This window comes from Onychostoma macrolepis, chromosome 23, assembly GCF_012432095.1.
Source record: "Onychostoma macrolepis isolate SWU-2019 chromosome 23, ASM1243209v1, whole genome shotgun sequence".
Lineage (NCBI taxonomy): Eukaryota > Metazoa > Chordata > Actinopteri > Cypriniformes > Cyprinidae > Onychostoma > Onychostoma macrolepis.
In genome coordinates this window covers 17169080-17182494 of record NC_081177.1, presented here as the reverse complement: position 1 = coordinate 17182494, position 13415 = coordinate 17169080, and the positions used below count along the sequence as shown (strand labels likewise).

The 13415-nt window shown below is 36.3% G+C and overlaps 3 protein-coding genes and 1 long non-coding RNA gene across 4 annotated transcripts in view; 2 read left to right on the top strand and 2 right to left on the bottom strand.

Annotated features, from left to right (window-relative positions):
* megf6a (multiple EGF-like-domains 6a) overlaps nt 1-1022 on the bottom strand; it is a 65508-nt gene extending 64486 nt beyond the window's left edge. The window contains exon 1 of the mRNA XM_058763010.1: nt 446-1022. Coding sequence (XP_058618993.1) covers nt 446-528 — 83 coding nt within the window. The 5' untranslated portion in view covers nt 529-1022. The remainder of the gene's footprint in view (nt 1-445) is intronic.
* Nucleotides 1023-1684: 662 nt separating this feature from the next.
* On the top strand, nt 1685-10935 carry emc1 (ER membrane protein complex subunit 1). Its single transcript, XM_058763012.1, has 22 exons — nt 1685-1798; nt 1974-2101; nt 3339-3404; nt 3484-3577; nt 3660-3788; nt 3933-4059; nt 4334-4489; nt 4583-4750; nt 4880-4951; nt 5332-5430; nt 5518-5614; nt 5908-6024; nt 6631-6830; nt 6912-7061; nt 7525-7686; nt 7759-7878; nt 7954-8091; nt 8179-8352; nt 8461-8671; nt 8810-8894; nt 9009-9138; nt 9687-10935. The coding sequence occupies exons 1-22, from the start codon at nt 1707-1709 to the stop codon at nt 9864-9866; spliced, it is 2895 nt and encodes a 964-aa protein (XP_058618995.1). The 5' UTR covers nt 1685-1706; the 3' UTR covers nt 9867-10935.
* Nucleotides 5858-11827, bottom strand: LOC131531877 (uncharacterized). Its single transcript, XR_009268804.1, has 3 exons — nt 11285-11827; nt 6593-6791; nt 5858-5996 (listed from the first exon to the last, which is right to left on the bottom strand). It is a non-coding gene; the product is annotated as an uncharacterized LOC131531877 (long non-coding RNA).
* Nucleotides 11828-11867: 40 nt separating this feature from the next.
* The window catches only part of ubr4 (ubiquitin protein ligase E3 component n-recognin 4), a 51776-nt gene continuing 50228 nt past the window's right edge, over nt 11868-13415 (top strand). The window contains 1 exon segment of the mRNA XM_058763021.1: nt 11868-12022. Coding sequence (XP_058619004.1) covers nt 11898-12022 — 125 coding nt within the window. The 5' untranslated portion in view covers nt 11868-11897.

Genomic DNA, 13415 nt, shown 5'->3' with positions numbered 1-13415 from the left:
TGAACAAAGAAGAATGAAAGAATTACTTTCCATTTCAAGTGCATAATGCAGCTCTTACATCAACAACTCTGTTTTGAAGTCTTTTAGAACACAATAACTGGAAATTGATTTGTAATTAATAATAATAATAATAATAATACATTGCATTTTAATAGTGACATTACTGCATATAGCTATTTGAACAAAAGAAATAGTCATTTGCTTAATAAAACTTTTTTAAATACTATATTATATAGTATAATAGTACTGCATCAAAAGTACTTTATACTTATTAATACATAATTCTGTAAGGAAAATTTATTTTTTTAAATTAATTCATATTCGCAACAAACGTTTCATGCAAGAAAATAAACAGATTTGTGCATAAAAACCAATCTTCGATAAAATTGCAAAATTAAAATATTAAAAGCATGACTAAAATGTAATTTATTTTCATGCTACTTACATAAAAGGCTGCAGAGCTCGATGACAGCACGATGAACGGATCTCTGTAAGCAGGAATAATAACATCACCGCGTGTATATCCATGTCACAGAGCTTCACAACACTTTTCCATACAGATTAAACTGAGTGTGTTCAGCCTGTTTCATCTGGAAGCCAGCAAACAGCTGAGAAGGAACGGCATATCTGGTACTGTAGTCCTGAGTGTTTACTAAAAGCATTTACAGTAACGTGTTGCATGGATGGGGCAGGCGTGGACACGAGTGATATTTTAGAGAAGGACATCTATTAACCCATAGATTTTTTTCAAATTAATTTTTTAATTAGTTCTGGTCCTGGGCAAATAGTTTTAATTGCCTTATTTCTCAGTTGCATAACGTGTTCAGTGAACATGCTAAAATATATTTTCAAAACCCAGATATTTAAACATAACTTAGTCGTTAGAGGTAAATCGATTTGGATTACAATTGTTTTTGCGATGAGTTTATTAATAAAACAACAGCGTTTGAGCTGTAGCACACACTGAACACCTGCGTAGGTACGAACTAAAAATGTTTGAAATTGTCTTTAGATTGTGCTGCCACCTAATGGCCTAAACTGCACTACAGTAACACTAGACCATTTCAAATGAAAATTGTAAATCCCAAAAATATTTTAAAGCAGGACAAAATCATATTTAGAATTTTTTTTTTAAAAAGCACGCCCTGTATCCATGTTGATTCACATTGAAATCCATTAATAAAGCATAAATGGTGTACAATATATGAAAAAGGTTCCAAAGTGTATTACGATCGCATCTGTATTTACATTTTATACAGCTGAATAATTTATATTTTCATAATTTATTTAATAATTTGCCTAAAAATAAAAGTTCAAGAACTTTCAGACACAATTTATCCAGATCTTTCAAGTTATTTTCAATCTTTTTGGAAATTTATATTATCATCTCGCTCATATTTTATAACAGCTTTCATATCATTATTAGTTAATGTACTGTCTGTATTGTAAATGACCCTTTAAGAAGCATTTTAAATCCAGTCTATAGGCATCTCAAGCGAATGCCTGATGTAAATATGTTGAGCAGCAGTTAACACCGATACATTTAATTACATTTTTAAAAATATTTGTCTATATCAAGAACTAAATTAAATTATAACCTCTTATAGGATGGAAAGAATGCCTAAATACATTTTTATTGTTTCATTAAAGGTTGGTTATTTGGGTCCTTAACCGCAGAGCATTGTGGGAGTTGTTCCTCTGCAGCAATGGCTTGGCTTGTAGTAAGATTAGCAATATCTGTGTCTTTATTATATACTGCATCGGCGGTATTTGAAGACCAAGTTGGAAAGTTTGATTGGTATGTAAACGGAATTTATAGCTGTGTGTTGGTTTGGCGTGTAATCCATTGTGGGATTTCTGCGACTGTAAAAACAGCCGGTACTTTAAGCAAGCTGCGGACTGATGTCAGCTACACCGGGCTGGTCAGTCTTCATGTCTTAACATCACTCTAAACTACCTGCGATTTCTTTCAGGAGGCAACAGTTTATCGGCAAGGTGCGTTTTGCCTTGTTTGACACTCATTCTCAAGCGTCTAAAAAGCTCCTGGTGGCAACTGACAAGAACGTGTTTGCTTCCCTCAATTCAAGGACTGGAGACCTGTGTAAGTCATTCTGCTTAGCTGACTATCGTTTTACGTTAAATCACATATAGGCTTTCATAAATTGCAGTCAGAATCTGTTTATTAGCGTTTATTGGTTATTAGACTGTGAAAGAATGAGCGTCCATAATCAGATTTCAGCCCACAGTGTTGCTCCTAACACTGTTATAAACCACCATTTGACACTTAACCATAATTATTTATTTATTTATTTTTGGACAAAATAACTTTTACATGGCTGACAAGTGATACATCATTTATCAGTATTTTCTTTCTGTCTTCTTTTGAAGTAGACAAATGTGCAATACAAGCATATTTAAAAAAAACATGTAACCAGAAAATTTTAATAGTTTGTGCAATAGGCATAACTATTTGATTTTAAAGATTCAGTTTTATTTTTGAACCTTTACAACATTTAGAAAAATGTAGATGAGCTTTGTTGTGATATAGGCAAATTTATTCCTATGTTCAATGAATAACAGTTTGTTTATTTACAACCCATACTTAAAGCGACAGAACTTTTTTACTCAAAAAAAGATTGTCTAGACAATGAATCCTGAAATTTTTAGTGGTTGCTTCATTAAAGGGATAGTTCAACCAAAAATGTAGGTTCTGTGATTGTTTATGATTTGTTGTTACAAATGTGTATGACGTCGCTCCTTATGTGGGACACAGAAGAACATGTTTTGAAGAATGTTGGGACCCAAACCGTTTCGGTTTCCATTCACTTCTATTATACGGACAAAAAATATATATATATTTATGTATGATAGTCAGAGGGATAACTGTTTAGTTATCAATATTCTTCAGAATATCTTTTATGTTCTTCTGAAAAAAGAAAGTCATACAGGTTTGGAACATCATCAAGGGGAGTGAATGATGACAGTATTTTCATTTCTGGTTGAACTGTCTCTTTAAGGGTTATGCTATTATGTAGCCTAAATTATAGTTACATACAAACTTTAAAAGGTATTATTGTAATTAAAAACAATAGTATCTATCCTAATTCCTTATTACTTCACCATGGTTGTGCTAACTAATTTTCTAAATTCCAAATGAGAAAATTCATCCTGGGTTTCTTAATCATAATCAAAATAATCTGGCTGGACAGGTGAGAGAGGTTTGCATTATGGATAGTAGAATACACCTTCCTAGTAATGTGAACCTGTTTATTAAAAAGCAATGATTTTGTATGATTCATTCATTTAACAGTGTAGTGAAATGTTTTTGTTTCTTGTAGTCTGGCGGCATGTGGATAACACTGGACCAGAGGGCCATATTGATGCACTGCTTATGTATGGACAGGGTAAGCATGCAATAAAAAGCGTATGTTGTGAAATTAGGTTTTGTATTTTGCCTCTGAATCTGTGTTTGTTGTCTCTTAGATGCTGTTGTTGTTGTTGGAAATGGCCGTCTGCTTCGCTCCTGGGAGACCACAGTCGGTGGCTTGAAGTGGGAGACAGTACTTGATACAGGAAGGTTGTATGCTGTTTATGTTATTTTGTGACAGTATTAGGATTAACTGGTGCATCAAACTGACAGTGTCCACTTTTGACCACAGCTTTCAGGCTGCTGCTTTAGTTGGAGTTCAAGACCATGTGAAGTATGTTGCTGTGCTGAAGAAATCAGCGATCTCGCTCCATGACCTTTCAAGTGGCAGCCAGATATGGGTGGAAAACTTACCTGACAGGTGATGTAAAAAATCTTGGAATTCAGAATAACAGCTGTTCCTTTTTTTTTGCAACTTCTTATTACAGTTATTATTTATGTAATGAATTGTTTTTTTTTATTGCTGTAATTAATTATTGTGAATTCATCTTTTTGCATCCTACAGTGACTCTGTTCAGTATCAAACTATTTATTCTGGTGGGGATGGACTGGTCTTTGTTTTTGGAGTTGTGCCAAACTCCCATATTGTTATTGTTGAATACAAAATTGAAGATGGAGAAATCATGAACAAGGTATGGAGTTTACTTTCTTTAGGATTTTTTTTTTTTAAGAAATTAATGCTTTTATTCAGCAGGATGCATTAAGTTGATCATAACTGACAGTAAAAACATTTATAATGGTACACAATGCAGTATAATTTACATGTATAATTATACACAATACAGTTTTCTTATTTAAAGACTCAGATTACTTCGATAATACAAAAAGATGGAAAATATATTGAGTTTTGTTATTGAGAGAGTCAAATTACTTGGATAATAATACAATCACACTTAATTTTCTCAGAAATCAGTTGAAGCCGCATGGATGTCAAGCCTGGAGAGCAGCTGTACAGTCATCAGCTCAGGGATCCTATTGTGTGTGGATCAGATCACACAGTCCCTGTATACTCTACTACTGCAGTCTGCAGAACAGACAGAAATGAGACAGATCCACCTCCAGGTACAGATGTCGCTACGCTTGTATTTAACATACAGTGCTTCCTCAGTCTTCTGTAACTATCTATAATATCATGGGTGGCTCATCTTTTCAAAGACGCTAGATTTGGAGGTGGCATCTGGATTCCAGCCTGTTCTGACGTCTGCTCAACCCAATCCAGCACAGCCTCCTCTTTCTGAGTTCTTCCTGCAGCTCAGTCCAGATCATCACATCCTGCTGCAACTCAAAGACGGCCTCATCGTTCCGCTCCGAGACTTCAATCCAGTAAGAACTAATACATCTCAGAGTGAAACAGAACCATTAATTTCCATACAATTCCAAGTCATCAAATTTTATTGATTTACTGGTTACTCTTCACTCAAAGTCAAAAGCCCAATGTCCTTCATATTTCAGTCATATCTGGCTGCTTTTGCCACATCTGGAGAGAGGACAGTTGCTGCTGTGATGTCCCCAAAGAATGATACTGTGAGTCACATTTCAAAAACAAAACAAAAATGTCTTTCTTTGTATGTACTTGTATGGGGGGCAGATCATTCAGTGTTGTTGCCCCTGAATTATGGAACTCTCTACCCAGATCCCTCTGTTTTGCCAATAGCCTGTCTGAATTCAAATCGCTGCTTAAAACTCACTTGTTTTCAGAATGTTATCTTTCTTAGTTAACTTCTGTGTTATGTTGTATATTACTCTCTGGATGTCTGATTTTCTTTTTTCTTTTTGTATTACTGTTTTATGTTTTCCTCACATTTCTGATGTTTATTGTAAAATGTCCTTGAGCTCTGGAAAGGCGCTATATAAATGAAACTTATTATTATTATTGCCTTAATCAGTTATTATTCTTACTCAAGGCTTGCAGCATCAACCTGTTCAGTGCTGACACAGGGCGGAGGCACCTTGACACCACCATTATCTACCACATGGACCCTAATGGAGGAAAGCCAAACAGAGTGAGGGCTGATGCTGAAGTATTTAAGTTTAACCAATTATTAGCCAATCATTTTGATGTAGGTTAATTTGATTGGTCTGTTCTTTAGTTATACGTCCACGCCTTTCTGAAGAAAGATGATTCTGTTGGCTACAGAGTCATGGTGCAGACGGAAGATCTTACACTCACTTTCCTACAGCAACCTGGTATGAACTACACTACGGAGAAATTGATTTATTAAAAATAAAAATGTAAATAAATAATTCTCATTTAAGAATATGGAAAATAAATATAGAAAAGCTGTTTCAAAATCCTTTCATTTAAAATGAATTTAAAAATGTTTATTTAAAACTCATTAAAATGATTATTTATTACATTCTAAGTTTAATCAAATTAAATAAATAGCTTTGAATAAGTCAATGAATTGATTTCTCTCCTGGACCTCTGTACTAGTATAAACTACAAAAGACAAGAAGTTGATTTTTGTGTCTCACTGTAGGCAGGGTGGTCTGGATGAGGGAGGAGGCCCTGGCTGATGTGGTCACGATGGAGATGGTCGATCTGCCATTCACTGGAACACAGGCAGAACTGGAGGGAGAGTTTGGAAAGAAAGCCGGTAAAACCTTTGTTTATTATGTCTTTGTTTGCTTATTACATATTGTTTGTAGTCTTATTTTTTCATCTTGCAATTTTGGAGCAATCCAGTTAAGTGTTAGTTCAAAATATGAAACGCATCTTAAGGTCAAGATAAAATGTCATTTGAAGGCCTTTTCTTTTTTTTAATTTTAACATTTGCTAGATATAAGTGTTATGTATACCTCTATGTTTGTGATGTATGGCTAATGTATGTTGTGACATTTCTGCTTTGCTTGCTAAGCAAAAAAAGAAAAAAAACTCCTGTCTCACTCATCTGTCCTATTTTCCATGGCTTTCTTGCTATGTCTTTTTGTATTTATGTCCTTATGTGTTTTCTTTTGCCTATCTGCTGCACTTGGATCCAGCCATTCAAGGTAAAGTAGAGAGCTTCCTCTAATGTCGCTTCTCTTCCTAATCACATGTTTATTTTATTTAATGTCTTTGTCAGTGTCTCTAATTTTTGGACAATGAATTGGCTCAAGAATGTAACTAATGTGATGTTAAAGCTGAAGTGACTTTTTTCTTTTTTTTTTTTGAGATTCATTTACTTCTGTTATTCATCGCTGTGGTCTCTTGCTGCCTGCAGATGGTCTGTTACCCATGGTTCTCAAGCGCCTCTCTTCCCAGTTCATCCTGCTGCAGGCCTGGCTGGCCCATCTCTGGAAACTCTTTTATGATGCCCGGAAGCCCCGCAGCAGTGTGAAGAATGAGGTCAGCATAGACACACTGTCTCGGGATGAATTCAACCTGCAGAAGATGATGGTGATGGTAACTGCCTCTGGGAAGGTAAGTTTAGAAAGCACAGCTGTTGCTTTGTTCTTTTAGCTGTTTTGTCGGTTAACATATGGCTGTCGTTTTTCTACTCAGCTCTTTGGCATCGACAGTAAATCAGGAACGATTTTGTGGAAGCAGTATTTAGAAAACATCCAGCCCAACTCTGTTTTCAAACTCATTGTGCAGAGGACCACTGCTCACTTTCCTCATCCTCCACAGTGCACACTTCTTATAAAAAACAAGGTTTGCTTTTGTATGATCTAATGCTATTTGTTTGTTTATTTGGTTGCCTGTTTTTGTTTGCTTATGTTATGGTTTGCTTGCTTTCATGTTTGTTTACTCCTTTGTGCATTTGTGTGTTTGCTGCTTCATTTGTTTACAGATTTGTGCATTTGTCTTTTAGTTTTATTTACTTGTTTGTGTTAAATTGTTTTTGTTATTTTGTTTAATTTTTTGTGCGTTTACTTGTTTTTGTTAGTTTTTACTCATTTGTTTTTTGTTTGCTTGCTTAGTTTACACTTGTCCCCTTTTTTCATTCATTTTACTCTGGTTTTTTTTTAGGACTGTGAAGTGTTCATATGTTAAATACTGCATGTTTTCATTTTATTTATTTTTTTCTCCCACGTATATATTTCACATGTGTATATATTTTTATTTATTTGTTTATTTACTGTTTTCTAAATTTAAAAATGGACTGTATTTATAGGACACAGGTATTGGAAACCTCTATGTCTTCAATCCCATCTTTGGCAAGAAGAGTCAAATTAGTGTCCCTGCCTTACCCAGACCTGTCCTTCAGACCCTGCTGCTGCCTGTCATTGACCAGGACTATGCTAAAGTCCTTCTACTTATTGATGACCAGTACAAGGTGGGTCTCTGTTCTTCTGACAAACCCTCTGTCTTCCTTGGAGAATGTGAACCTGTTTATTTTCTCATACAGGTCACAGCATTTCCATCTACAAAAAACGTTCTACAGCAGCTTCAGGACACGGCATCATCCATATTCTTCTACCTAGTGGATACTAGTCAGGGAAAACTGTCAGGTTTCCGTCTGCGCAAGGTTAGCGTCCATTCATGCAAAGCAGATGAAAAGCACTTTTGATGCTAGTGTTCATAAATGATTTTGTTCCTTTAGGATTTGTCTACAGAGCTAATCTGGGAGGTGGTCATCCCCACCGAGGTGCAGAAGATAGTGGCTGTCAAAGGAAAGCGTGCAAATGAACATGTGCATTCCCAGGGCAGAGTCATGGGGGATCGTAGTGTGCTCTACAAGGTACTGCTGATTTGATGACTGTTCTTATTGGGCAAAAGTAATTACACTCTTTTCTAATCATATATCCTACCTGTTGTTGTTCTGCAGTATCTGAACCCTAATCTCTTGGCTGTGATAACGGAAAGCACAGACACCCATCAGGAGCGGAGCTTTGTTGGAATCTTCCTGATTGATGGTGTCACTGGCCGTATTGTGCATGAAGCAGTGCAGCGGAAAGCCAGAGGACCTGTTCACTTTGTACACTCTGAAAACTGGGTGGTGGTAAGTGCACAGATGTATCCATGCATTTATCCATTATGATTACTGTGATAGATATAAATATTTGTGGTACAGAATTTAAACCTATTTTTTTGTGTTTATTACCTATAGTATGTGTACTGGAACTCCAAGTTCCGCAGAAATGAGTTTTCTGTGTTGGAGCTCTTTGAGGGAGCGGAGCTCTATAACAGCACAGTGTTCAGCTCCCTGGACAGACCACATCCACCTCAGGTTCTGCAGCAGTCGTACATATTTCCAGCTCCCATAAGCACTTTGGAAGCCACACTTACAGAAAAAGGCATCACCAGCCGACACCTTCTTGGTTAGTATTGTGCATATCAAGCAGTTTAGAATCTTCAGAAACTGACAGTTATTTTATTTTTTGATCTATAAGATCAAAGTCTTATGAAAAATATCAGCATTCTCATATTAAATTCTGTGTATTACTTTTACTTTATAGTTGGGCTGCCATCAGGCAACATTTTATCCTTACCAAAGATGTTTCTGGACCCACGGAGGCCAGAGGTGGTCTCAGAACAGAGTCGGTAGGTTTTCAACTAATATTTACTATGTTGGGAAAAATCACATACGATTCAGACTTTGATTAACAATTTGCTTGCTGAGTAACCAAGCTGAACAATGATTGTCTCACCATGTAGGGAGGAAAACCTCATACCATATGCTCCAGAAATGCCCATTCGTGAAGAGTGGTTTATAAACTACAACCAAACTGTGTCAAGAGTAAGGGGCATCCACACTGCTCCCTCTGGCCTGGAGTCTACCTGTTTGGTAAGAGTGATGGTTTAGTCCTTTTTTTTTTTTTTATTATTATTTCACAATATTAAATAACTTTTTGTTGGTAGGATTTGTCTTAATTTGAAGGGATAGTTCACCCAAAAATGAAAATTCTTTCATTAATTACCCTTGTTGTTCCAAACCCGTAAGACCTTTGTTCATCTTCGTAACACAAATTAAGATATTTTGATGAAATCCGAGAGCTTTCTGACCCTCTATAGGCAGTAATGCAACTACCACGTTCAAGGCCCAGAAAGGTGGTAAGGACATTGTTAAAATAGTCCATGTGACCTCAGTGGTTCAATTGTAATTTTATGAAGCTATGAGAACACTTTTTATGCGCAAAGAATGCTCTTGGATTTCATCCAAAATATCTTAATTTGTGTTCTGAAGATGAATGAAAAACCTATTTTAACAGGTTTGGAACGACATGTGGTTGAGTAATTAATGGAAGAATTTTCATTTTTGGGTGAACTATCCCATTAACATCCATGCCATTCTTATTACATGAATGAAATGCATTTAATTTCTTCACCCTGTAGGTGGTTGCGTATGGTCTTGACATCTACCAGACCAGAGTGTTCCCCTCCAAGCAATTTGATGTCCTTAAGGATGACTATGACTATGTATTAATCAGCAGCGTACTCTTTGGCCTCTTCTTTGCCACCATGATCAGCAAACGTCTAGCGGAAGTGAAACTGCTCAATAGGGCTTGGCGATAACTCATCCTGATGGCCTGTTGACTTCACTCTCACCCTCACTGCAATGTGGTCGACACATTGATGGCAGGAGACTAGCTGGTGACCATGTCAAAACTGCAAGATCATTTGATAAGTTTGGTGTATTTTTGCAACCAGCTGTCTTAGAGATCTTGTGGTGTTTTGAGTGTAAGTGCATAGACGGCCATGATAGTTTTTCCCTTTTCAGAGAGCGAAGTAATGATGTAGGTCTAATCTCTCCCCTCCCCCCTCACCCCTCCCCAAGCATTGAAAAATTCACTGTCTAATTTATTTATTGTGCCTTTCGGGGTAACATAACTCATGTGATTTAAAGGTAGACTCGCCAGGTATAATATAATACCCATCCCGTTTATTTATTTAATTTTTTCTCCATTTTAGATTTCATTCAGTAAGTCTGAGTCTGCCTTTTTGAAGAAACTGTGTTATTTTGAAAATTAATACTGAGGGAAGGAGTATTGTAAAAGGACTGCCATTTTTATTTAAATCAATGAAAAGATTTAATAAAATTATTGGGTTTTAAATTTGATATGATCTGATGAGCTGTTAAAGAATATATTGCCTTTTGTACAGGATTTGAATGGGCAAACACTAGTGCACATGAGAACTGTGAAATTGTTTTCTCCTGTACATTAATGACAGAAGGTTCTGCATAGGAATTTGAATAGTCTTTTGTAGTTATTTTATGGTATGTCAAATGCACTGGATGGTTTGGAGCCATGTTCTTTCTTGATATATTTATGAGCAAGATCCTAATATGCCATATCATACTTTGATTTTGACTTGTACTCATTACAAATCCTTGTGATTTTACTATTGTGTAAAATGTTTCTACTCTTGATTTTCATGAATAATAGGCCTGTTTATATACATAATTTTGAAAGCATCCCCGCTGCTGCAAACTAATGATGTCAGAGAAAAATGAGTTTAATAATAATATTTGTAACAAAAGAGTAGACATTCAATTAAGTTGGTAACAAACCTAATGCTTTTTTTAAACATGCATAAATTGTTTGTTCTTTTCCCCCTAATCAATAAAAAAAAAAAAAATCCCCTTCCTATTCTTTGACTCTTGAATCGTTTCGAAAATTTAAGGTAGAACTGCTGCAGTTGTGGATAGTCTGGCAATACCAGTTGAAATATTTTCTGTTTGCATCATTACAGGGGTCATTCATCCAAGAAAAAAAATAAAATCTATCATCTTTTACTCACCATTATTTTATTAAATACTTGTTTGACTGACTGACTTCTGCAGAATTCTGGGAACCATACGGTTTAGTAACCACTGACTTAAATTGTACAGACAAATAATTTTGACATGTAGCCTACAATTTGTATTATTTTGGATAATATTATAGGGATAGTCACCCAAAAATAAAAAAAAATCTAAAGCATTTACTTACCCTCATGTCTTTTCTTTTTCTTTTCTTCTTCAGCAAAACACAGATGATGATATTTTGAAGACTGTTGGGACTCTAACCGTTTTGGTTATAGCTGACTTCCATTGTATGGACAAAAAATTATGGCATGTACAATTGGTCTAATTTTGGACTATTTTAAAGGGATAAGTAACCACCCAAAAGTGACATTTCTGTCAAGTTTACTATCCCTCATGTTGTTTGTCAAGAGTCAGTCACAATTCACTTACTGCATCTTTTTCCACATACAATTCTAGACTCATTCTGCTTAACATTTATGTTTGGGTTTAGAAGACAATTTTGGAAAGACATGGTGACGATTCACATAACGACAGAATTTTCATTACTGGCTGAACTGTCCCTTTAAGCTCACGTTTCCTGAGCTGTTTGGCCACAGTCGTAAATAAACAAAGGTGTTTAAGCTCATGAGTAAAACCGTTAACCACAGTCCTGTTTTTATCTTAGAGGGTTTCTACGTGCTCGCATGACATAATAACACGCGAGCCTTTTCATGTTTATCTCTGACGACAGTTCCTGTTATTTGGCGTCTGATGATTAACCTCATTTCCGCTCTTGGATTCTAATAGAGGATCTCAAGATGGCGTCGAGTGGAGGAGATGGAGAACCTGAGTGGACCGCAGCCGTGCGGCCACTTTTATCAGCGTCCTACACGGCTTTCGAAACGAAAGAGCTACCTCAGCTTATAGGATCCATCATAAACAGGTCAGAAGAGGGCTTGTTTGTTGACTTGGCTCGTGCGGGGCTGAAATAAACTGTTGAGTGACTCTGCATTAGCTGTGATGCTATGGCAGCACCGAGGCTGTGTCTCAAAACCTAGTCAGCTGACTACCTTGACAGCATATCGGGGCATCGTGAGGGGTTTGGACGATTCCAAATGCGCTTATGATTCTCTTTAAAAATACTTTCGGTGGTCAAAAACTATTTCGAATCGTTCAGACTCGCATTTGATGACTAAATGTACCGTCTACGAATGCAGCTCACCGTGTTTTGAGACACAGCCGGAGTGTTACTGTGCATTTACAGTAGCAGATGCATCAGATTCTGCTTCATCATCAGGCCGGAGATCCACTCTTTTACGTTCATATAACCTGCCTGGTTGATATTTTAACAGTGCCGCTTACTTATAATGGACGTACAGGATCCCACAACATCCCCCCTAAATAAAGTGATTTTATATTTGTGTCGGAAGTGAATTAATTGACACCGAATGAGCATGTTAGCCTCCCTCGATTAACCCCAACCAACGCTAGCTAACCTGCTAGCCACTGTCAAGAGCTATTCATAATTCTCATACTCGTCTTTTTCAATTGTCATCCTGATAAGTCTTCCTCTGTCAGTCAGCGGCAACCACATTAGACCTAGTTACTCAAAGCTTTAATTGCAGTCGGTTCAGTTTAATGCATATAGGGGGTGTGCCTGCTAACTAGCGAGCCATGACTTAGCAGCTGGTTCGCTAAATGTGAGTTAGCCTCTTCGGAATTCTCTGTTTTAGTTTGTTGTAGGGTTTAGTTGTCCATTTCAAAAGCTTGTTTGTCTGTGTGTAAAAACATGTGTACTGTCATCAGTTTCGTTTTTACGGAAACGGTGCTTGGTCTTCCTAAACAAACAAATTACGGTGTTTGTCATTTACATCGGTGTTAATCAACTATTTAATTACGAGCCAAACAACTGCCTGACCTTTAAAATAAACAGTAAACGCATTGAATTGAATCTGTGATTTGAAGTCTTTAACTGTCGTTTTGTCGATGTGCATGAACTAAGTGCAACTTAGTCAAAAGTGAAAGTAACACGATTGATAATGAATTGAGCTGCTAACCTGTTCTAGACTAAACCAGTTTAATAATAGTGTTAATTGTTTTCATTGTTTGTTACTTTTCCATATGACTGTGTTCATCTGACTGGGCTCAGATTCGTTTAATGTGATCAGTGTGTAGAATGTTTGAGTGTATTTGTTTAAAAACGTTTATTTCCAGTGTCATTCTCTGAATGGATAAAATGAAGCTGAAATGTGTATTTTTCCTAAGAGTTTTCCCTGAAACTCATTCAAAAATATGAATAAATACTAAAATAGTATAGAAATAGTAGTAAAATAACA

Bases quoted from the DNA above. Each gene is read 5' to 3' on its own strand.
- emc1 (XM_058763012.1), top strand. From the start codon at position 1,707: ATGGCTTGGCTTGTAGTAAGATTAGCAATATCTGTGTCTTTATTATAT. The intron at 6,831-6,911 runs GTAAGTTTAGAA...TTTTCTACTCAG, and splicing joins TGGTAACTGCCTCTGGGAAG to CTCTTTGGCATCGACAGTAA. The intron at 7,687-7,758 runs GTGGGTCTCTGT...TTTCTCATACAG, and splicing joins TTATTGATGACCAGTACAAG to GTCACAGCATTTCCATCTAC.